The following is a 24271-nucleotide window of genomic DNA, read 5'->3' as shown; positions in this document are numbered from 1 at the left end:
CAGTCTCCCTCTGAATGACCAGAAGTCATTGGCTACCGCCCACTCCATTAGAGAGCACACATAGCCTTGAGTGGCTGAATGGGACAGCATAGGTTGTTCCTTGAACCCCAAATGTAGTCTTAAATCACATAATCTGTCACAAGCTATTCATCATCGAGTTTTGTTTTGTTTTTTCTTTCTCAAAACAGAGCCAAACCGAGAACAATGCAGTGCACCTCTGCCTCCTCTGAACAGCAACGTGACTGAGAAGCACAACTGAGTATAAGGACTGCAAAGACACTGTTATGCGACAACTGGATTAATATTTGTGTGGGTTTCTGGGGGGGATAAAGATTGTAGCAAAAAAAAAGGAAAGAAAAAGAAACCCTAAATCGCCAGAGGCAGGAGGAGGTATAATTCGTAATAAAATGTTTTTCTAGGCCATCATAAATGATGAATGATGCAGGCGATGTGTCAGCTTTAAAACGCGGTGCCTGTTTAAAGGTTTGTGACGAACTGATTCCAAGTTCGGCGCAGCTGCACAGGCTTCAAAATGACTGCCGAGTACTCCAGGTATTACAACATTAGAAAACACCTTCTCAGGGTGTGAGAGCAGAAAACACATGAAGCAATCGCAGATTATTAAAGTGCTTTTTCAGGTGCTCAAGCCTCTGCACGGACTACTGCTTCTATCCAGAAGTGTTCCCACTGCACTCCTACATATCAGAGATAGCAGATAGAGATTTGCAGGGCTTTAGCAGAGACATCATGATGTGCAGGAGGTGGGCCATGTGGGCCTGTGTGACAGATCTATAATAGATGTGTTTTTTGTTTTTTTTTTTACAGTGGGCCTGGTTCTAGAGTACAGCTCTTATGCTCTACCTGGGTTGTGATTACATAACTGCTTTACTGGAACGTTGTGCAGGACACATCTCCCCTCTCCAGCTTTCAACACCAGCATCTCCTCTTCATGTGCCCTTTCTTACATGCTCAACTCCCAAAGTACAAACACACACTCACACACACACTCACACACACGGTAAACACTCACACGCAGAAACACAAACCATCTGTTCGGAGGCTTGTTGAAGTGCATTAGTTGTACCTGGCTGCAGGATGAGCTGCACTCTTTCTGCTCTCTATACCCTCGAGCCGGTGGAAGCGTACAGACCCTGATGCAGCTACACTGGGCCTTAGTGTAAAAACAGAGAGCCGATTAAAGTTCGTGTGATGAAGCACCTACTTTACTATCATGACTCATGCAAATTATAAAATGCTGGTGGAGGAATACATTGAGGTTCTACAGCTTACATAGTATTGTGAGTTTAAAAAAGGTCAGTTCACCTAAATTACAAAAACATTTCCTAGTAAACATTACCTATAGTTGTGGTTGTATATTTCCAGGTTTTGAGTTATTGCTGTCTGATATTCTGCACAATGACTTCCAGAAACAGTGCAACTTTGCATAATCCACAGACTTCGCTGTGAAAAGTTTGCTTCTGGACTACTTTCTGCTGAATAAATAGTCCCTATACAGACTGTTAGCACCATGTTCAGTGGATTACCCAGCGTGACATGGCCTTTGTTCCTGGGAAGAGACATCTCTGCAGATTCTTTCACTGCTGTGAGTGCTGCAAATAAAATTCAACTCACCTCTACTGTACTGGAGTGGAGGCAGAAACAGAAGGAGCAGTCTGACATTTTGGGAAATGTGTTTAATCGCTACCTTGCCGAGAGTTAGATGAGAAGAGCGATTATCACTCTCATGTTTGGAAGATAAGTATGAAGCTCAAGCCAGCAGGCAATTATCTTATCTTAGCATAAACTAAGATAATCTTAGCTTCGAGTCTGCTAGTCTTGTTGTCGCCGTGAGGTTACCAGTCAACCGGTGGCGACCCCGGGAGGTCACTTCACCGAAAAACTGTTGTTTTTGTATTGTGTTTAGGTTGAGATTAACAATTTAGAGGTGCTCAGCAGCCACCCCGCCCCCCACTTCCAGCCTTTATGAAAAGCTAAAATACCCACATTCTGATTCTAGCTTCATATTTACAGAAAGAACAGACAGATATGAGATATTTCAGACCTATTTTCATTAAGCATATCAAATTACCTTCTCTATCCCAGTCTTGGAAATCTTTCAGGACCCAAAGTGCACATCATCAAGTGACCTCATGTGGGGTCCAAAGGAAGAGAAACAGTCATAGATCCTCAGAAAGGAAGCGCTACATTCAACTGAACGAGCGCAACTTGAGAAGACTGGGGGGCTGATCTAATCTGATCCACTAGCTGTCCACCGTGTGCAGGAAAACCGCAGTCCTCAAAGCCATTTTCTATTTCGCCTCTCAGTGAGGATTCTGTATTTGCAGAAAGCATCATGTCTTCATGCACGCTCAGCTTTCTATTTATGACCAGAGAAGATGATCACTCAGAGTACTACCCCCTCTCTCTGTCCTCCAATTATAGTCATTAATGGTTTATCTCAAGAAGATAAGCCAGGGTGGCCAATAATATCCGGGCCTAAGTGAGTTGTGACGCGAGTAGGAAATGAAATGTGTGAGCTGAATAGGAAGCGCTGCCAACTGCCGCACAGCTGAAACAAATGAAAGGCTGATGAGATTGGAGTCGTGGCCCTACTAGTGGAGGGTGGAATGGAGAGAGTCAAACTGACAAGAGGGTGGCAAGAGAGAGGAGGTTGCAAGGAGAGGTGAGAAAGATGGCAAGTGGGTGAAAAAGAGGAGGAAATGCATCAAAGAGGTGTGAGAGGCAAAGGAAGTGAGCTACGTGAGTGCAGACTTTAAAATTTGTAGCACTCAGGTGACGGATGTTGTGTCGCAGAGCTTCTTGACCTGTCATGTCATGGCAGTAAAAGCACATATGTAATTAAAGACATTAATTAACATTGGCTGCATTCCATTAAGGTTGATTCTGATAGCGTGCTTGCTCACTGGCATGACTTACTGGGGCATTTAAACGGAAAGAAGCCGTCGATGATGTGCTGCACTTTTCTTGTCAGTGCACGTCCTAACGGGCCGCTGTCACTGCAGACACTGACTCTTTACAGCAGATGGAACTAATATCATTACAGATGGCTCTGTTCCATTTCAGCGTCCCTGTAAGGCAGCTTGCACAATACGGAGGCCCTGAAACCGATAAATCTAAATGGAATGCGGCTTTTACTAAAGGGGATCTCCAACAATTTTACACAGGCTGTTCACAGGCCGGGGCGCTGCTACATGTGTGATAAAAGCTGCACATCAAAACATATTCATACTCCCGTACCTCCTTTAAACAAACACTCCATACGCAGCCTGCAAGGGGAGAGGGTTGTGAGAAGGCTGTGTGGCTTTATAATGGGTTAGCAGCCAAAAAGGCTGAAAGCCACCAATCAGATACAAGTATGTAAAAAAAAAAGTAAAATCCATAAAACATAGTATGATTTCTGCTACATGCCACAGTGTTTAGAGCTGCAGTGGTTAGACTATTTTGGTAGTCGATTAATCAGTTCTTTAAGACAGAAAAGGTCAAAATCCTCGGACTCCAGCTCTTAAATGTGAATATTTTCTGGTTTCTTCACTCCTCCCTTAATGTAAGCTTTGGGTTGTGGACAAAACCAGACCTTTGAGGACTTTGGAAACACTGATCCACATGTTTCACCATTTTCTGACATTTATTGACCAAACAACTAATTGATTAATCAAGAATCAACAATGAAAATAATCTTTAGTTTCAACCTTTAAGGTGTTTCAAACCCTTTTCGCATTTAAATAAGGGTAACGCACTGATATGTATGATACATCTACCCAGCAGCAATTGATCACACAAACCTCTGATGTACAGTATTGATTATTAACATTTCCCTGTCTTTGCACTAGCCTCACCAATCTACTTAAATCTAGAGCTGAAGCGATTACTTGATCAATTTATTTACGCCATTTAAGGGTCATTTTTAAGCTTTTTCTTTTTTTGGGAGTCCTTTTTTAGCAAAAATACCGAACATCTCCCAGTTTCTGCTTTTACTTTTGTGACTGAATATGTTCTGGCTTTGGAGCGTTTTGGTCCAACAAAGTAAGCAATTAGATGATGAAAATTGTGATAGGCATTTTTCACTATTTCTGACACTTCGTAGATAATAATAATAACCAGAAGATTCATTGACAATGAACATAATTGTTGGTTTCAGCCCTGTCGTGTCATAAGAACAGAAAACATTTGCGAATCCTGTTTGACCCAGATCTGACGATAAGTGAGAAGAAAAGATGGATGCGTCGATGCAAAGACGAGCGCTGATTGTAAAGACATGATAACTGCCTTTCATTACATTATTATTCGCAAAAAATAGAGCATGAGTGTGAGGTGCTTTTCACTGCTGAAAAGCCACAACAAAAACAACTCAGGAGGAAGGCTTCCTCCCTCAGCGGACCCATTACTCTGCACATTCCACTGCATTACTGTGCGCATGACTTACCAAAAAGCTGGCGGTGGAATATAAACTTCCCGGCTAACAGGCCAGTGATTATGGCCAGTATCCAGCACACTACTTTCAGGATGTTCCAGCCGAGGCCCAGGTACTTGTTGAACAGGAAGGAGAAGCAGTTGCCCACCACAATCATATGGGCCTCCGTCTGACTGTGCGAGATGGGGTCCTCGGCGAAGATGAGGAAGTTGAAGAAGGTGACGAGGTAGGCCACGATGAGGCGCGACCACGGGTGCTGGAAATAGTAGCGAAAACGGGCATCTATTTCCATCCTGCTGAGCCCCCCGGCCAGTCCACACCTGGGAGTCAGAGAGTGCGAGAGAGGGAGAGAGAGTGCCTCTTTCAGTCAGATTACATTCAAACAAGCAGGGCAGATTAGAGTGAAAACATCCCTCAGACTGAGATTAGTGGTAGGAAGATAACTGAGGTTTGGCACAGATTGGGATTATGCTAAATTCAAACAACTCAGATAGTTCAGCCACAGTGCCAACAACACACCTACATGGAGATTTGATAGAGCAAAGACAGGCTTTCCCATCAACGCTAAGCTTATCACAGAGAGGCCCACGGTTAGTGACGCTGACATACCAGAAAATTAAAAAAACGGATGCATGACAACAGGTTAACTAATCTTCCAACAAGGAGACGCACATCAAAAGACTGTCTGTCTCTATCTCTATGTATAAGATCCATCAGTCAGTAGAACAAGTGTCGTACCTGGATGAGGTAGAATCTTGAAGCGCTTAGCTGTTCAGCGCTGGCTTTTGAAAGGCTTATCCTCTCAGCCTGTCTGCACTGTGCCCCCCTCAAAAAAAAAAAAAAACTGTGGCAGCACTACGTTAACGCTTTGCTCGGGAACACCTGCCAAGCAGCGCTCGAGTGACTTCCCAACAGTCCTCCCCCTCTGTATTTTTAACCCCGGCTATATTCGTTCACCCACAAACTCCCGTCTGAGCTCCCTTGCCGCGGCCCCCCTGTGACTGGTCTGAACTTCCCAAACCACTTCCCTGATTTGACACCGTTTCCTGAAATGCCCCACAGTGGGGAATTTGGAATGATGTCGTGGCTTCAGGAATAGAGCTGCCACAGTGGAACACCCATGTGGCTATTAAATTTCACCAGCATCATGTTTGTCTTGTCATTATGTGCCACCTTGAGCGTTGCTAAGCAAGTGATTCCACTAATAGAAGATTAATGATTCTGGTAAAGTGCAGAATTAGTTTCCTCTTTATCCCAGTGCCTTATGGCAGGAGAGTCCCTGGCATGCATGGAGAGGGACCAGCACCCACAGGACACCCAGGAAATAAGGACAACATGCAAACTCTAGACAGAAAGGACTCACAGCGTATGGTAGTGGGCTCTAACTTAAGCAATCACGCAAATGCAATGGTCATTACAGCTAAATTTGCAAGATCTGTCATATTCCTCATCATCCTGCTCCTCTAAACTCCCAGGCTGTCCTCTAAACCATAAAATACACATGTGCACTGATCAATGTGAACAGTCTCCAAGTGCTACAGGAAAAACACACTATTAGTTCCAATTTCTGAATGGACTGCCGTGCAAAGAGCACAAGTGTGTGAGCACAGACATCCCCTCTAATGTCACCGTGATGACGCCAAATGTCACATCAGCAAAACCGCGCGTCTCCCGGAGATAACACAACAAGCTTGACTGGAATTATCTGATTACACAACTTATATGTCGAGGCGCCCACTGAGATCTGGGACGGTCGAAGTCCTCCCTGCCTGCCTGCCTGCATGCATTCGCCACGGTGTTGCCTGTGCATGTGCGTTAACATCAAAGCTCCATCATCAACGCACCTGCTCCACGCCGTTTTCCCTGTCAGTCGACAGCCAGGAGGAGAAGCCCCTCTCCCGCACGGCTATCCTGCCACATCAAGCCGACAGCGGCGCTCTAGCGACAATCATCCCAAAGGCGAGATGATGCGTGAGGGTCGGGGAGGAATTATCCATGCGACCTGTTGTTGGTATACAACAGAGGCACCCCCAAATCCTCTGCCATTGTCCTGGACCGTCCATGCGCCGGGCGGGCTAGCTCAGCCGGGCGGTGCTTCGTCAGCGGGTTCCCGCCGGACGGTGCAGTTTGGGGGCTGTTAGTGGGACGGTGCTACTGCTCCTGCTGCTGTACCACGGATGGATGGAGACGGCTGGATCCTCACAGCACGCATAGCATCAGTGCAACGCAATGTAGCCGAACACGTTGATTCACCAGCGTCAAGTCAGAGCCAGTACAAATACAAAACATCCGCTCACACCTTTCAAAATAAAGGGATGTATACCGACATTATTTATCAGTAAATATCCAAAACAAACAACTATTATTGTTGTTGTTATTGTTTATTTGTTTCTTTATTTATTTATTTTATCATGGCAGTTGTTTTATGTTGGTTTATCGAATTTATTTTTTACTTTAATTTCATGGGTTACTGCTGTTTAGTAATCTGTAGCAGGTAACAAGCCTGTCTGTTGTTGAAATGTTGAAATTCCTTTCATAAATGAGTGGTCCACACACCATTAGTGACTGATATCCTCCAATGGGTTAGTGACTGCTGATGCAAATGTGAGAATTTAATTTTCTTTTTTGTCATTTTACTGCAATCGACAGTAGGACATTGCGATATGGGTAATTTACGAAAAAGTTACATATTCATGTTGAATACATATATGCATTTAAATATATACATATTATACATAATGTCTAATAAATGTCAGACTTCTCAGCATTTCTCTTTCTAACATTAGATATTTTAATTAAAAAACTTCAAATATTAAACCAATGTTCTTTGCCATTTTTGATATTTGGCTGAAAAGACTCACACAGCTTCCCAGACATGTTGGAGGTATTTCAAGCCACAGTTAAGATTATGTTATGTTTTTGTTTGCGCTATATATAATTTGAATAACAAACTGTATTATGCTCAGATGCTAGTTTTAGCTGTAGCACAGGACTAAATAATTGTGACACCCTTATTTTGAAGGCCAGTTCTCATGGTTTCCGGTATGAGCCTGGCTGTGTCTGCTGTGACAGAGATGAGATTCCCTCTGGTGACAGGATGATTTTGCTGCTGTAAAACCTATTCACTCATTCATTTATTTATTTATTTAAGGAGGAGTAGGAGGGACAGACAGCAGAGACAGGAAGCCCGGTGGCTTCCAGATGTTACAGGATTTCACGCCAAATGAGATCTGCTGCCACGAGAGGCGGAAATCTCCCTGTTATCACAGATCAGAGACCTAAATCAAAAAGGAAAAATTAAAAATAACTGACTTGCTATTATCGCGGTCCAACCAGGAACATACCGAACAAATTATATATATACAAAGAACCAATGTAATCATTTTAACATACTGTTGTATACAAATACCAGTGAACACAGAAATAATTTATTTTAGCTTATAAAATTAAAAGCAAATACAGATTACAGAGTTTAAAAAACCCCAAACGCCATTGATCAAATCAAGATGTTATTTGGCTTTGGTTTCCAGTCCAGCATGGGTAACATTCTTTGTAGTAGTTTACTGAAGTACTGTGCTTTGGTACAATTCATTTCAGAAGTGAATATTTTTCTTTTTTGTGGCAACTGTTCTGGTTAGTTTGCAGATTTCGAGTTTGCATACAAAATAAATGATGATCTTGTTTATTTGAAATCAGTCCCCCTTTTAGCAGCTGTCCATCCTCGACCAGGGGCCACAACACTAAAAGGCAGTTTACAGTTTAAACTCTTTTATTATTATATAATTTTTAGCAGATTATACTGCAACTTGGGTTAAATTTTGAAGAAGGTAAGGTAAGTTTTTGACACCCTGGCATTGCTAATTTCACTTAAGTAAAATATATGATACCTCTTCAACCACTGGTATTTTTTTATTTTTGTACTTCACTACATTTATCTTTGAGCATTAACAATAGCTAATATCAAAAATAAAAAAATAAATGTAAATTTAAATAAATAGTTTGATGTCATGTGATTTTTGATTTTGATGACGACAGGCTTGGGGCGGGTCTTGTCGATGTCTATGGTCCGCTCCACTTCCTGCTTCTCTGCCCTGGTTTCCCCCGATCAGCTGCATCAGCCCTTTATCCGACGAAAGACACAATGTCACATCAAACGGGCATTCAAGGTAGATGCGTTTCTCTGCTTTCAGCGTCTCTGTCTTTGTGCATGTTGCTGTGCGAGTGTGTGACTCACAGGCGAGCTGCAAGTAGCTGCAATGATTGATTACAACGAGAAGCTAGCGTCAAGTTAGCTAGCCACTCCTAGCTAGCTTGGAGCTAACGCTACCGTGATGTGTGTGATCAGCGGTGCCCTGTTTGAGCACTTTCAGGACTATGAAACATAATCCCTTAGTCTTTAGTCGGTTTATGCGCCACCCAAATCAAAGCTACTCCACATTTTCCCAAATAATACGAAAGTATTTTGTATTTCAGCTTCTCAGCGTAAAGCTTTAAAGCTGTAAACCCTCTGAATGGAAGGGCGACGCCTTCGTTTAAACAAACCGCTGGCCTGGTACACCGGCCGGTGTTCCCACACATATGTGAATAGCAGTGGCACAACCGGCACTGTGTTGTTGTAAGTCTGGACTTATGTAGGGCGTGACCCTCTTTTATATACGGCAGCAGCACCGCAGACTTATTAAGTCTGCTTTTGGGGTAAAACAACGTGCAATTTAAGTAAGATAATAACAGCCAGGGAGATGCAAAGTTAGCCATGCTAGATGTCTCCATTAACCCCATGTCACCATTCACTGTTTTTCTTATCTAAATTATCTTATGTGTTTATATATGTATAATAAGGTGTGTACTCGTGTGTTGTTCTCCCCTGTGAAAAATACTCGTGTTACTCTTCTGCAGACTGAAGATTTTCTGCCCCTCGAAGCATTCACCTTCCTGTCTGTGCAGCAGGAAACTGCTTTTGCAGTTTTGTAATTCTACCTCCCTGCATAATTTATTAAAAGCAAGGATGGGAAGCTGCACAGTCATCGCAGCTAAAATCGTTGAGGCACTGCTGCGTGGAGAGACCTGTTATATTGTGCCTGGGTTTGGGGTCGAAGGTGGTCAGCCCTTGTCCACATCTGCAATACTGAGTGTTCCCTGAGTGAAACCCAGCAACGTTCTGGTTATCATAACAAATTCTAAAAAATATAGTGTTCAGTATTGCTTTGTTGCTATTGCAGAATCAGAGTTTCTTTTTCCTCCTAGATTCATGAAGCTTTTACAATTTACAATCCAGGGTTCAAAGTCAAGCAAGTGTCTGTTTAAAGCAGTAGGACACTGACCCCCTCTCTGTCTGTTCTCAGCGAACAATGATGTGAAGGATATCTTTGCCAGTGCCAAGAGCGGAGACCAATATCGAGCCTTAAAGATCGTCATTGAGGGTGGTAAGTGTCCCAGAGTCCTAGAGCATGTTTGTCCCTCTCCCCAAACCTCTGCTTAGGCTGACATTAGAATGTCAACATGACTAACAAACCCAAGCACTGCTGGAACTTGTGTGGCACACATCTGCTTTCCAGAGCAGCTGACTCTGGACGGCACCACGAAAGCATCAAAGACGTGGGACCAGGAGTATGATTCCTCAGTGCTGCCCTTCCTCGAGGATGGCGTGCCCTGCTACATTCTCTACCGGCTGGACTCCACTAACAACCAGGGCTTTGAGTGGATCTTCTTGACCTGGTCACCGGACCACTCTACTGTAAGTTCAACCGAGCCAAAGCTGGCCTTAATGAATAGCTTTCCATGCTTCATGGCATTTGTCCTCCTCTGCTTTGATTATCGGATGGGTGGGGTTACCACATCAAGGCAGCAGCTCTTTGTAGGCTTACCGGATAAAGGTGGACAACAGCGCATTCATCATTTCCTTACAAACCTCTTGAAATCTAAATATGGGTAGATTATGGTGCTTTCCAAATTACATTGCGCTTAGCCTAACCCGCCAATCCCTGACTCAAAATTCACCCTCTAAGTGCTTTGAGCTGATATACGCTTATCTTACTTTCCCTGTTACACAAATGGTCCTTTTGCATCTACCTTGTTCTTAACTCATGCAATATCACCTAAGTCATTGTGACATAGTTTCAGTGATACTTAATGAACCACTTGTTGTGACAGAGCCACTGTGATTCAAAATAGCCATGACAAATAGACATGCAAATGTTGTTTCTGTAGCAGTGGAAAGAGGAATGCTGCGAGGCGAGACCGGTGCCAGCATAAAGTGCCATGCAGGATATTTGTAGCACTCTAACTGCACGGTGGAGCTGAGCTCAAACTCACTTTCTGAAAGACATAACTGAGCTTAACATTCCTGCCCTCTAACTCAAAGCACAGAGCTTCAGGTTTAGGCTTGTCTGGAAGTTGCAAAATCATTTCACAACCAGTCCATGCTGAGGCCTTAACTGAATTGGTTGGATGTGTTTTCATTTGTTTTTGTTCAGGCAAAGTCAGATCTAAGATAATTATCAAGAAACTAAGAGACTAAGAAAAGTATCGGTGCAAAGGCAAAAGATGTAAACAATGTCGGTTTAACAATGATCAAAACGCAGTCTTTGTAAATGTCTTATGAGGCAGGAAATGCATTCAGCACTGCTTGCACTCGGGGTGCTTCACTGAGTGTGAACTGAAACTTTGTTCGTTTACAAGAAAACTCCACAGGGCAACTTTAATCAAAGTGTTTGCAAGTATATAAGCAATGATCCAAACACAGTTGCAATTTTGCCCAGAGCACAGATGCCTCATTTCCCATCCCATAATATTCTGCATTATTTCTATAAGAGATAGTGTAAAACTCATAACAGAGCAAAAAGAAGGAAGGACGATATAGAGAAGCTTTACAGTCAACCATGCAACATAATGGCACTTCTCAGGAACAAATATCTGTTCAGCCTTTTTCTTCAAGTTTTCTTCATGTTGTCAACAGGTGCGACATAAAATGTTATATGCTGCTACCAGAGCCACACTGAAGAAAGAGTTTGGAGGCGGACACATCAAGGATGAGATGTTTGGTACCACTAAGGTGGGTCTTACAACAACAACACTTGATGTAAAAAGCTCACTTTGCATGTCAGTCTTATAGCAACTTACATGGTGTATCATATGTGATTGTTTTTTGGGCCCTCAGGATGAAATGAATCTCAGTGGATACAGGAATTATCTGACCTCGCAGGCAGCTCCCCTGCCCCTCACTGCTGCAGAGGAGGAGCTGAGGCAGATTAAGCTAAGCGAGGTACAAACACACACACACACACGCTCACGTCATTCAGCTTTTCTTAGCCATCATTTCCATTTGAGATCATCATGGAGGAAATAATGCACCTCACACTGCTTTTGTACACAAATACCACTGCCTGTTGACATGTTGTGTGGCTTGAGTCTGCTCTGAAGTGGGTGTGTATTCGGCTTGTTCTCTGTTTCAGTTCTGAAAATGGATGACACTATGTCACACTTAGACCTGTGGCCTCAGGGAGGGAAAAAATAGCTTACCTCAGCTCACAGCAGGCTTCTGCCTTACCACATCTCCTGTGTGTGAGATGTAAATCCAACCAGGAACAGTGCTGGAGTATCAATGAGGGCCGGTGATGCATCCTTCCAAACAGCACAAGGTCAGCAGCAGTGCAAGTGTGCATATGCTTGCCCGGCAGTATCAACACAGCGCAAAGACGCTGATGCATTAGAACAGCAGGATGTTGGCAGAGATGAATCTATTAGGCTTATACAGCTCACACCCATAGCTGCATGAACATTCTGGTTTACAGCCATAAACCCCAGTCAGCCTGAGCAACAGAGTGGTTAAAGAAGAGCTCTTTATGGGCGTTCAGATCGGTTATTTCCATGTGGAGTGAGCGGCATGCAAATGTGAATGCGCTGCAGCTGTAAGCACTTTGATTGTGCATGGGGCACAGGTGAGAAGGTACACACAGATTTCGCTTTTTTCAGTACCGATCCAGTTCCAATGCCTGATTTTGGATATCTGCTGATACTGAGTACCAATCTGCTACCTGTGTTTAATCAATAAGCTGTATGCCTCAATGTGTGGAAGAGACTGGGATCATTTGTTTATGTGTAAGTCATTTAACCATCAGTGAGGCGTGTGTTTCATTTAACCCCAGCTGTATTTCAGTAAAGTACTACTAACGTGCTGCTGACGCATGACAGAGTATGCACACGCAGATTTAAAAATAATGAAACTGAATTGCTCAGTCCATAGATTGCACCTGATCCAGCTGTTTGGGTCAGTATCGGATCAGTGAATCCAGACAGGTGAGCTGCATCATCGTGCTTTGCCTTTGTTGTTTGCAGTGATAAGATGAAGTAATATTGTAACGTGATATCCACCGCACGCTGCTGAAAAGGCCAACACTGTTTACACTGCTGATGTGAAGGGCTTCAGGGCTGTGTCAGAGAGACTCTGCCAGACTGAAAGTAAAAAAACAGCATTTGAAGTCTCACTGTTCAGACTTCTGGAGGGCGTTCCTATAAATTAACCCAAATTAACTGCTTTTGTTGTTTTTGAGAAACAACCTATTCTAATTGCTGCTCTGCCTGTCTGCCACATAAACAAGAGCGGCCTTTCTTACCATATATGGACGTGCTCTGAGTCCCCCTCCAAAGTATGGCCAATTAAAAGCAGCAGAGCAAATGGGAAGTGAGGTTTGTGCTTGTCCCACTCGACCAGCTGTTGAAAGAAGATAATATACCATTAATCTGTACCGCCTAGATGAAAAAGAGGCTTTGAAATATTTATCATTGCTGTGCCTTCGAGACTGCCTGCCTTTTACTAAGCAGATGGATAAAAGACCCGCAATCCCTTTTGGTATGCGAGGTAGCTGCATCGGAGGCTCAATCACGTTTGCACGGCATTTCATTTTGTGGGAACGGGGCTCTAAAAATAGATGCAATCCATCAGTGTAATCCCCCCAGCAATTCCAGTTTTCTGTGCGATTTCATGGAGCCGCCTTGTCACTTCCGATACAAGCACCTCATTTGTAATCATCATGCTCCAAAATTCAAGCTGCTTGTTGCTCTTGTAAACCTTTTTGCTTTCTGATGACTGAAATGAACAATATTTATTCTCTTATCCAAAAGCCATTATGGCACCAAAATCATCTGTGGAAGCCTGTTACTGCTTTGATTGATTTGTCCCCTCATGTGACAGTGAAATTTTGTTCTGCCGATAACTTATTATAGTCAGCATGATGGCATAATGGAGACACATGAACATGTTAGAAACCTTATACTTACTGTGTTTATTTGTGTGTTGGAGTGTGTTTGTGCATAAACACGCCTACTAATATTAATATTAATAATGTCTATTTTTTCCTGGAATATCTGTTGAAGTCTGGCATATCAAGTTAGATGTGAAGATAATCTGGCTCTACGTGGTGTTTACCCTTCTCCTTCTCTGTCTGCCCTCTCTCACTCTCCTCCTGATTTGGTGAATTAATGGTTTATTTTGTCCAAACCAGACCTGGTGATTGTTGGAACAGTGGAAAGACGAGTTTTACAATGATAAAATTACTGTTTCTTTAAATGGAGTCTGGTGGCTTTGGTGAGAGCGCCATAGTGGCTGTTTCTGGATAAACAAAACAAAGCAAACACTTTTAGTGGACGTACAGTGACGGTGCACAAATGCATGGAGGGGATTGCATTGTAGCCTGTTTTGCGGCTGCTGACTACAGCGCTCTCGCTCAGTACTGGACCAGTGTTTCTCCCATTTTTCCGGGACATTGACATCTTTAGGACACATGGACTGGCACCACGTTTTTCTAACAGAAGCCCTGATGAAGAACTAACTTTTTTGTGAACTCGCCATGTGTTATTTGTAGGCAAATAAAATATTTGCAAAAGAGTGCACTGATCAACCTAATCAATTACCTCATCACCTTGGCTGTTTTTGGTTAATGCAGTGTTTTCATAGTGACCATGGTGGGACAATAGAAAGCTGAAGTGCCTTTGGTTTTGAGATGTGTGTGTGTGTTGTGTTCAGGTGCAGACGGACATCAGTGTGGACACCAAGCAGCAGACTCTGCAGGGAGTGGCCTTCCCTATTCATAAAGACGCTGTCGCAGCACTTGAACGTTATAGGGAGAAAAAAATCAACTACGTACAACTGGTGAGTCCTTAAGAACAAATCATTAACAAGTAGGTGACCTGTGCTAGATGGAGACTTTGGAAAAAGCAATCAGTTCTCTGTCTTTCATTAGATATTGTTTGCAGAGATACAGCTGTCTTTGGTCAGGAGTTGTTTACAGACCGACACAATGAGTTACTCATTCTGCCCAAAAGCCTTTGTTCTTCTCAGTGAGATTCAATGGGCTCATGTCACAAGATCAGATCAGTGCAAAGTACAAAGAATAATTGTGTCACTGTTGCTGCTTTGAATCAGTTCCCTTTTTGTTTGTCATCCTTAAAGCTTTTGGAAAAAAACAATATATTTCGTTCTGTTTTACCCGTTGAAGGTTTAGTCCCGTTCACCAGCAGCTGCTGAGTGAATGTTTCACCCAGACACACCTGAGAATGGAGGTGTTTAGTTATTCACTGTCCACACCCAGATCTCCTTAATTGTGTGGAATTCAAAGCAGGAAGTTCAACGGGCAGAGGAGCGCGTCACCAACGTCGAGACTGAGTAACGTTTCATTTCCTCTGTCAACAGCAAGTAGACGCCGAACAGGAGCTGATTCGGTTGTGCAGCACTGAGCCAACAGAGTTGAAAGACCTGCCAATGAGAATCCCTAAAGACACTCCACGTTACCACTTCTTCCTCTACAAACATTCCCACGAAGGCGACTACTTAGAGTCCACAGGTGATTCGATTCTCACAAGTTTTCATGAGCAGTGGACACTACAGCTATACAGGTTTTTGTATGTCGCTCTGACTGGTGTGTTGTGTCCACTCCTCTCATTCTCTCTTTCTTTCTCTTTGCAGTCTTCATTTATTCTATGCCCGGATACAAGTGTAGCATCCGGGAGAGGATGCTGTATTCCAGCTGCAAAAACCCCCTGGTCGACATGGTGGAAAACAAACTCCAGATTGAGATTGAGAAAAAGGTTAGAAATGACAAATCGTGATGAAAGACTGAGGTCAACCGCAGAAAAGTTTTGTCATAAACTTTAAGCCCTGAAAACTTCTTAAATCTTAAAACCAAAACACTGAATTTTCATGTCTAAACAAGCCACAGTCAACACTGCAGAGTTGCATTGCAACAGAGGGCTATGAGTATGTGGTTTGATCGACAGGTAGTTGATGAGTCGATCAACAGACAATTAATCAGAAGCTATTTTGATAGTTGATAACTAAAGCTGTTTTCTCATGTGAACTCTTGACAACGTCCAGACCTGATTCACCCTCTCACTCATGAAAACTACTGAAAATATTCTGTTGTAGAAGAGGCGTGGCGGCTGCATGGGTAGAGTGTGCAGGAGGAGGAGGGGGAGGACTAAGCCTTAATGATGACTGTTTTTTGCGTTGATATCAATACCAGACGTATCAGTATCATCAAAGCAGCCACACTGCATGTAATATCATCGACACTCCCACTCGCTCGCTGTGAATTCTCTGAACAAGGACCTGCTCTATTCACACATGGGCTCAGTTGGACATTATACAGACTTTGGGAGCTGGCAGGGTGAAGTCCAGATAATGTCTGGTTCAACTGATGCGGATATTTGCAGACCACATCCACAAATATCGTTATCAGCGTCAGTGCATGTGTGAATACGGCTCCAAACATTTCCGACTTTTTGAAGCCGATTGAGAAAAGTTATCATTTGCTTTAAGGCTTTAAGTAAGTTCATGAGCTAACATGCAGGAATTCAAAAAGGTGGAACTTGTGGAACCAAAATAACGCACGTTGCTCTGAAAGTGTGAGTTGAAGTGGATTGTGCAGTCCACCTGCTCATAGCTTTTTGTCTGTTTCCCAGTTGGAGATTGACAATGGGGATGAGCTGACCAGTGATTTCATGTACGAGGAGGTGCATCCCAAGCAGCATGCCCACAAGCAGGCCTTCGCCAAGCCCAAAGGCCCTGCTGGGAAGAAGGGAGGCCGCCGCATCACCCGACCACCCGCAGAGAAAGAGGAGGAAGACTAAACAGACCTCAGCACCCGGCCACCACCTCCACCCCGAGCACGTTCCACAGTGGAACATTCCTTTGATGGGGGGGGGATCATATTTGACATGCTTGTTTAAAAGAATAAGACAACAACTTCAAATTCCCACAAAGTTCACCAGAGACCCAACTATGCACGCCAAGGACAACTGAGCAATGACACACTTCAGAGTTTCCATTTGTAGCTTGCCAAATGGAAGCATATTTATGTATGTTAGCCAGTCACAAAAATGAATTGACAATGATTCAACAAGGCCCAAACAAAGTCAAGCTTGAGGTTTTTACATTGTTGCCAGCTCTGAGACTTTAAAAATGTAAGTGTGACTAATGTGAACTTGCGCCAATATGATAAAAAATTCCCCCATTTTTAGTTCACATGCTCAAATTCTTAACTTGCATTCCTTACGTCTGTGTCAATTAATGTTTTCGTGTCTAATGTGTTGAACATTAGTTTCCTACTGTTTGCACAACAAGGTGCTCCAAAGCAGAAAAGATATAATTATCCCACCTGTGTCTATTGATTCATTTTAACAGTGCATTTTATATTGGAAAATTGACTCCTTTTTTGATATAACTGTGGTTTACATGAAAAATCATCTGCTGAGAAACTTATTTTTCTATGCAAGTGCTGTAAATGTACATATTGTAGCTGTGTGATGCTCTATGATTAAGAAACAGTCTGGTCTGTTCTGGTGATTGTCAGTGTCGGTGAGGATCACAGTGGAAAGAACAGGGGCTTCCAGAAATATTACGTCAGTACATCTCATATTTCACTGAGAGGAAGCTACTCAAACTTTGCTGCTTCCCAGACAGGAGGGAACCCAAGCAGCCGGATAGGAAAGGGAATACTATACTAAGTACCTTGATCAAAATGTTGCCACATCCACTGATCTACTGATTAATATTAGGCAAACTACTACGCTCACCTCATGTTTGAAGGGAAAATCCCTTCAGTCATACAGTGTCATTATAATAGAAAAAAATCATGTTTGGTCTTATTTGTTTTCTTACAAATCTTTCTTTTAATGAAGAAAATAAAATATTTAAATGATACATTTTCAGTTTCTTTCTTTTTATTCATTTCTACACAATAAATACATGATGAGAAACAGTAGCAACCATAATAAGCCGTCAAATCTTCTGACTCAGGCTCACAAAATGCAGTGTTTTTGTAACAGTTACACAAATAAGCTACATGCTTCATACAAAAAATATAGTAATTTAAGATGGAAATTGTTATCGCGAAAGAGATTGTTGCAAAAAAAAATACTTCTTTGTCAGACGCCGTCAACGAGCATCATCAATTTCTCTGAAACTGGTGAGAATGAAATGTATTTGTCAGCACTGTGACTGCAGCAGGCTCAGAAATCTCACTCCTGTGCCTTAAAATCCAGTGAAATGCTCTTGACAACTCCTTTAACCTCCAACAGGACCTGTTGAAACACATATTAATATTAATTTCAGCGCCGACAAATAAAAACATTTCTGTAAACTTCTGTTCTAGACTTTTGTAATCAAGGCTGCTGCTAATCCCACGCTAAGTGTGTCTTTATTACTGGTTGCGTACGAACTGATGAAGCCTGCTCGGATGAGAGGCGAAACGTCTTCTAAGACAAACTGACGAGGTCCAGTTGCGAACGATTGAATGCCCTAAAGCTTACAATGACCTGGATGAATGAGAATATTCACAGGCATGTTTCTGAACATTACTGGTCAGTGTTTGATCCACATCAAAGTTTCCACAGCCACAGTCGGTGAGGCCTGAATGTCTTTTGCTTTACCACTGAATTAAGAGACCAGAGCACATCCACAGGTCTTTATAGTTCTTATTTAAAACAAAGGAAAAGACTTCAGAGATGTAGCTGCTGAGTCTCTTAAAGGATAAGTCTGATGATTTGTCAGCAAATCCCATGAAAAGACTTAAACCAACAGTGAATTCATTCCACTAACAAATATTGTCTGTGCAGCCTGATAGATTATTCCTCTGTACCATAAACCTCCATTATTATCCAGAAATGATTAAAAACACATCATTGAGCCACACTCTATTTTAAGCTGCTCCGTCAAACATCATCCTGCTGCTGTGAATACTCACCGGTGTTCCTGTTTTAAGAAATCTGAGCCTTTTCTAAAAATGAAGCTATATATTTGTGTTCTTTTTGGTGGCGCAGATGCAGACACAGTAGCTTAAACTATACATCTGCCTTTCCTCAGTGTACCTGCTTGATGACTGGCCGCCTGTTTTTCCTTTCGTGGAGACAGTTGCAGGCCAAAGTGTAGATGCTTTCCGCCTGGCTCATCTCCGAGTCGCCCATCTTTTTGTCCAGGAAGCCCTCTAAGGTCAGCTCCTCGTCTTCATCATCGATATCGTATCTCATATCCATCTGGGAGAATTAGGGAGGGAAAAATCCCATTACAAGTGACTGAAGCGATAATCTTCAAAAGCCATGATTTGATGTTAGCATTACTGCTTTGATCGTGCTGGACGCTCAAATCCTTTCACTGGCTTTTTAATGACCGCTAGCTGATAACGTGACCTTACTAATTAAATGCAAAGTCTTCAATAAGCTGTAATCGTAAACTGTGGCCGGATAGATATGCGGTGAAAGCCTCTTTTGTGCTGCTTACCAGTAACTGCGGCTCACGGTTTTCATCGGCTGGCGGGAGTCCAGACAATATTTCTAACAACACCTGTAGATGGCCGAGAGATGGGGTTAATCACACGGCTCCGAACGACAGAAAACCTTTATTACCCCAACATGTGCCGGGCAGGCTCACAGACACTGCAGTGTTTCCACAGCTGTCCTAATAAGACATGTAAGCTGTGCTGTATATAAAGCACTATGTGGAAGGTCAGGCTGTTTTATACAGTGCTGATCTCATAAAACATTCAACTACTGTCATACAATGGATACTATGTCTGACATTTATAGCTACTAATACAGTACAGCTGTGCCCTGAAACTGATTCAGAATTTTTAGTGGGAAATAATGACAGATGATACATATAAAAGAGCTCTATTGTCACAAACAGGTAGAAATGTACACTATAATGTGTGCGTGTCAGTAGTTCGGAGAACCTTGCACTCGTGCAAACAGCTGAGTTGTCTTCTATATTTTACATAACAGTTGCACTTTCTCCTTCCCTGACATAACATCCCCACCTGTGTGTGCGTGCATGTATGCAGAAAGCCTACCACTCCAAAGCTGAACACATCAGATTTGGGTGTGATCTCTCCCCTTAGCGCCTCAGGTGCCATGTACGCACAGGTACCCACGATCCTCTCCGTCATCACGGTCGTTGAAGTCCGCTTGGCCGATGCTCTCGTCAGCCCGAAGTCGGAGATCTTTCCTACGAATCTTTCATCCAACAGGATATTTGCACTAACGAGACAAAAAAAACCCAAAAAACTTATGAGCATGGCGAGCTGTGAAACATCAAGATTCACAAATTCGGATCTTTCTGCTTGTGGCAAAGGAACAGTTTGATATTTTGGGAAATGCGCTGATTCACTTCCTTGCTGGGAAATAGATGAGAAGATCGACACCACTCTCATGTCTCTCTGTTAAATACGAAGCTGAAGTCAGGCGACAGTTAGCTTAGCTTAGCAATGACTGCAAACTGGAGGAAACAGCTAGCCTGGCTCTGTACAACATAACAAAATCTGCCTACCAGCCTCTCTAAAGTTCACTAATTCACATATAATAGCTGTCGTGTTTGCTTTGTCTGTCCAAAATGAGAAGTGAACTTGTTTCCAGTCTTTTTGCTCAGCTAAGCTAATCAGCGGCTGGCTGTAGCTCCATATTTCACACTTTACGTAACCTTTTAACATCTCTGTGGACATGATGGCTGCTGTGCAGATACTCCAAGCCACTTGCTGTCCCTTCAGCTATCAAGCACCGCTGTCGCCAGCACAGCGGTGGAGTTCCCTCCTGAAAAGACAAAAAACGTACAATTCAATTATCTGGGTAGATGTTGCAAGAAGGCGGTGGAGGGTGCGGTGCCGATGGTGCTTACCAAGCAAGCTAGCCGGTCTAGCAGAGAACCGTTGGCCATTAAGGGATAGACCAAACACGGGTGCTGTCCATCACAGGAAAATCCAACCATGTCAACCAAGTTCTCATGTTTCAACCTGTGGAACAAACAGCCCCTTCAGACCACACCTGTATTTTCAAATATTTGAATCATTCGCTTATGTTGGGTGTGAAGAAAGTATTTGATACCCTTATTTGCTTTTTCTTGCTGAGAAGATTGATACCACTCTTGTGTCTGTGCACTAATGAAGCTACAGCCTAGAGGTGGCTAGCTTAGCTTAGCATAAAGACGGGACACAGCTAGCCTGGTCTGCCGAAAGGTCACAAAATCTCTCCGTGCTCCGTGTTAAACCTTGTTTGTTCAATCTGTGCAAAAACCAGGCTTGCTTTAAAGAGACAAATAGGTGTGTTGAGCTAATCCTTTGATCATACATGTAGATCCTCTGTGTCAATCACAGTTTGATTTCAACATACAGCTGTCTGATGCTGCTGATTGTTTCTGGCAAGATCTGGATCAAAACATCACATTCATCATCCAATTAGTAATTAGGATAACTGGGTATTACAGGCCGCTTTTCAAAAAGCTCTTTTAATGTTTTCACTCTCTCAATTTCCATTATTCTGATTAGGGCGCCTGCTTCAGGAACAGCTTGTCTGCTCTTGCTAATAAAACGTAATGATTATGTTGTGGCTGTGAGTCAAAAGCTCAAAGCCAAACTGCATTAATAACAAGAAAATAGACAGAAGGTGACTGACTCACACTTTCAGAGTTTGGATCTCCTGGTTAAACTGAACTTGCAGCTCGTCCAGGGAGATGTCATCCATCTAATTGAGATAATAGTTTGTGATTTACAAGATCTTCAATGATATGATTAGATGAACCTGTTCTCACTTACTGGATTGAGCTTTTTCACTGCAACAGGTTTGTCATTCAGGAGGCCTTTGTACACAGTGCCGAAGCCTCCCTCTCCGAGTCTGTTGCCGCCGTCTGATATGGGACGGTCATCAAAGTTGCCCGTAATCCTCATCAGCTCATTGTACAAGAAGCTGAAGAAATCTGAGGGAAGCACAGAGAAGTGTCATATTAGCTTTTTTTGAGGTTAACCTCTTTGCTGCTACCTGCTGGTCGGTGTTGTTAAATCACAATTCGTCAAAGAGGCAAAATCACTTTTAAATCAAGATTTCAGGAAGTAAGAGAAAAACATTATTATGAGGAATTCAGAGTCCTTTAATATTATCTTTTAATATTCAACTTTATACGTATGCACTTTTTACTTTACAACTTTTTGGCAGCTATAATTATAGTTTATATAAGATTTTACACAGAAAATATGCTTGCAGTTTATAAAATAAGATGCATTGCTACAGATTAAACAATATATAAAGTATTTAAAATCAGCTTCATCTCCACCAGCAACATTATATTGCAACTCAGTCAGTAATGTACTAATAACTATGCAGGCTGACTGTTATTGTTGATGATAATATACATACTTTTACTGAAGTAAAATTTTGATTATTATTATAGTGGTTTAATGCTACTTTTACTTTCGTAGAAGATCTGAATGCTTCCTTCATTACCACAGGTATGTTTAACAACAAATACAAAAAAATTACAGGTAGATAGAAATTAAGTAATTACTGTACTTAAATTATTTAGAAAAATCATATTCTCTTAAACAACACTCAAACCAGGGCTGCTTGCAAACTGTGTACATTTTGCTGGTACTACCTCAGCACTTAAATCTCACAGATCTGAAAGTTTTTACTCCATCACTGCTCATTTGGAAGTTGTCCATGTTTTACGAACCAAACATGGTGCAACTTCCACACACAAGGGGAAAATTAAATTTTAATTCAACTTAAAACATGCACATGATGTCATTAAAATTAACCAGTCTCTTTACAGGTGATTGAACATAACTCACAAAAATCAGCTTAAAACATGGCTAGAAAGAAGTGCAACCACCTGTGTGTGCTGGTTCACTGCTCTCCAGGAGAATCTGTGTCTGCAGAGCAGAGGTGGCAGGCGGCGGATGTGTCTCTGTCTCTACCAGTGGTCTCGTCGGAGCGGCACTGCATGGCTGTACTGCTCGAGTGGCCTGCTGTGGTTCTGCTGGGGCAGCCTCTTCCACTGTGATTGTGGACAAAAGAGACAACATCAAAATAACATATCTCGCCTGTTATTTCCCAGGGATCTCGTGACCTTTAAGGCAGTGTGGCCCTTATTGTAACATGGTGCTGTCTTCCTGCTTGTAGACTGCAGATGTAAAGCAGCTCAATCTAGAAATTGAATTATGTTTTTTTGTGCATTGCCCCTGACAAATAAATGTAATGACACTAGCTAGTTAGTGAGTTTCTCTGCTGACTCGTTGACAGATACAGTATATCTAGCTGTTGATGAGGATGATGCAGGTGTTGGTGTGACGTTTGAGGACTCTACACAGAGTTGTGACCTATGACACAATATGTAATTATCATAATGCTTTAAAATAATAACAACAATAACAAAAATCAGACCAGGTAGCAGGACACTAGCAGCAGCCAGTAACTTGTGACTCTTCAATATGTCCACAAGTTCACCCACTGTACTGTTGGTGGTCCCCCAGTCAGCCAGCAGCTCCACTGTGGGACTTTTACCCTGTGCGACAAGGCCTTCAAATCTCCTGAAATACAAACAGACAGACGGGTGTGTTAAAACACTGGAGCCGTCCTCTGAAACAACTGACAGTAATTACATCTTGCTTGTCTGCCATGTCACCTGCAACAATCACTTACCTAACATGATGCCAAGTGTATCTGAACTCCCCACTCGGCTTCCGTATCGAGACGATAACGTCTTTCCAGCTGTCTTCAGGGTCCAAAAAATCGGACAACTTGCGACGTAAACTGTAACTGAGGTTGCGAATGTAAGTACCGGAAGTGACCGAATTATTCATTTTACCTTCAAATGAAGTTATAACGACATGATGTGTAAGTTTCACCGCCGTTATGTGTGCTTTATCCGCCCACTGTTTACAACCATACAAACACTAGAGAACTGAAACCGGGCTCACAGTCCGGTAAAATGTGTATTTCCGATATTAAGCAACTTCCCTAAACGTAACACAGCAGGCTTGTCCCTCTAAAAGTCCCCACCTTCAATGCGGAAATACAGGCAGGGGTGCTATGAAAGGTACAGCCTGCACTCTGAGCACTCCGGAAGTCGGTAACAGTAGATTTTTTTAGTTTTAAATGAAGAAGCAGAAAGAGAGTCCAAAAAGACAGAAAAGGAGATATTAAATAGAGAGAGAAAGAGAGAGATCCAGCGCTTACCTGCATGTTTGCAGTGCGACAGCGCCCTCTAGTGGACAGTAAGGAGAATTCACTGTTTGAAATTAGCTTGAGTTTGAGTGATTTTTAAAATGATGATGGCAATAATCTCTTCACAAGAATTATTCTTCTCTGGAAAATAAATAAATAACTTTATAAATTCAAACATTGTTCAACATACGTGCAGTGATGGAAGAAGTATTCAGATCTCTTACCTAAGAAAAAGGAGCTTTATCCCACTTGAAAAAACTCTTGCATTCAAAATCCCAAAATAAAAGCACTGAAGTGTTATCTGCAGAATTTACTTTGAGTACCAAGTAAAAGTCCTCATTATGCAGAACAGCCTCTTTG

The 24271-nt window shown here is 42.5% G+C and overlaps 3 protein-coding genes across 3 annotated transcripts in view; 1 reads left to right on the top strand and 2 right to left on the bottom strand.

Moving 5' to 3' along the window:
* tmem117 (transmembrane protein 117) overlaps window positions 1–4724 on the bottom strand; it is a 42445-nt gene extending 37721 nt beyond the window's left edge. The window contains exon 1 of the mRNA XM_041939759.1: window positions 4445–4724. Within this exon, the coding sequence (XP_041795693.1) occupies window positions 4445–4724 (280 nt within the window). The remainder of the gene's footprint in view (window positions 1–4444) is intronic.
* A 3749-nt stretch (window positions 4725–8473) lies between these two features.
* On the top strand, window positions 8474–17627 carry LOC121607460 (twinfilin-1-like). Its single transcript, XM_041938261.1, has 9 exons — window positions 8474–8598; window positions 9775–9855; window positions 9988–10166; window positions 11388–11483; window positions 11589–11693; window positions 14454–14579; window positions 15120–15270; window positions 15393–15514; window positions 16388–17627. Exons 1-9 carry the CDS (start codon window positions 8574–8576, stop codon window positions 16553–16555), a joined length of 1053 nt encoding a protein of 350 aa, XP_041794195.1. The 5' UTR covers window positions 8474–8573; the 3' UTR covers window positions 16556–17627.
* Window positions 17574–23674, bottom strand: irak4 (interleukin-1 receptor-associated kinase 4). Its single transcript, XM_041938260.1, has 11 exons — window positions 23387–23674; window positions 23129–23274; window positions 22578–22742; window positions 21505–21665; window positions 21369–21433; window positions 20592–20706; window positions 20397–20506; window positions 19771–19957; window positions 19203–19265; window positions 18794–18958; window positions 17574–18007 (listed from the first exon to the last, which is right to left on the bottom strand). The coding sequence occupies exons 1-11, from the start codon at window positions 23545–23547 to the stop codon at window positions 17945–17947; spliced, it is 1401 nt and encodes a 466-aa protein (XP_041794194.1). The 5' UTR covers window positions 23548–23674; the 3' UTR covers window positions 17574–17944.
* Window positions 23675–24271: the final 597 nt, after the last annotated feature.

This window comes from Chelmon rostratus, chromosome 6 (assembly GCF_017976325.1).
Source record: "Chelmon rostratus isolate fCheRos1 chromosome 6, fCheRos1.pri, whole genome shotgun sequence".
NCBI classification, from domain to species: Eukaryota; Metazoa; Chordata; class Actinopteri; order Chaetodontiformes; family Chaetodontidae; genus Chelmon; species Chelmon rostratus.
The sequence above is the reverse complement of the archived record's forward strand: the minus strand, read 5'-3'. Positions and strand labels throughout refer to the sequence as shown.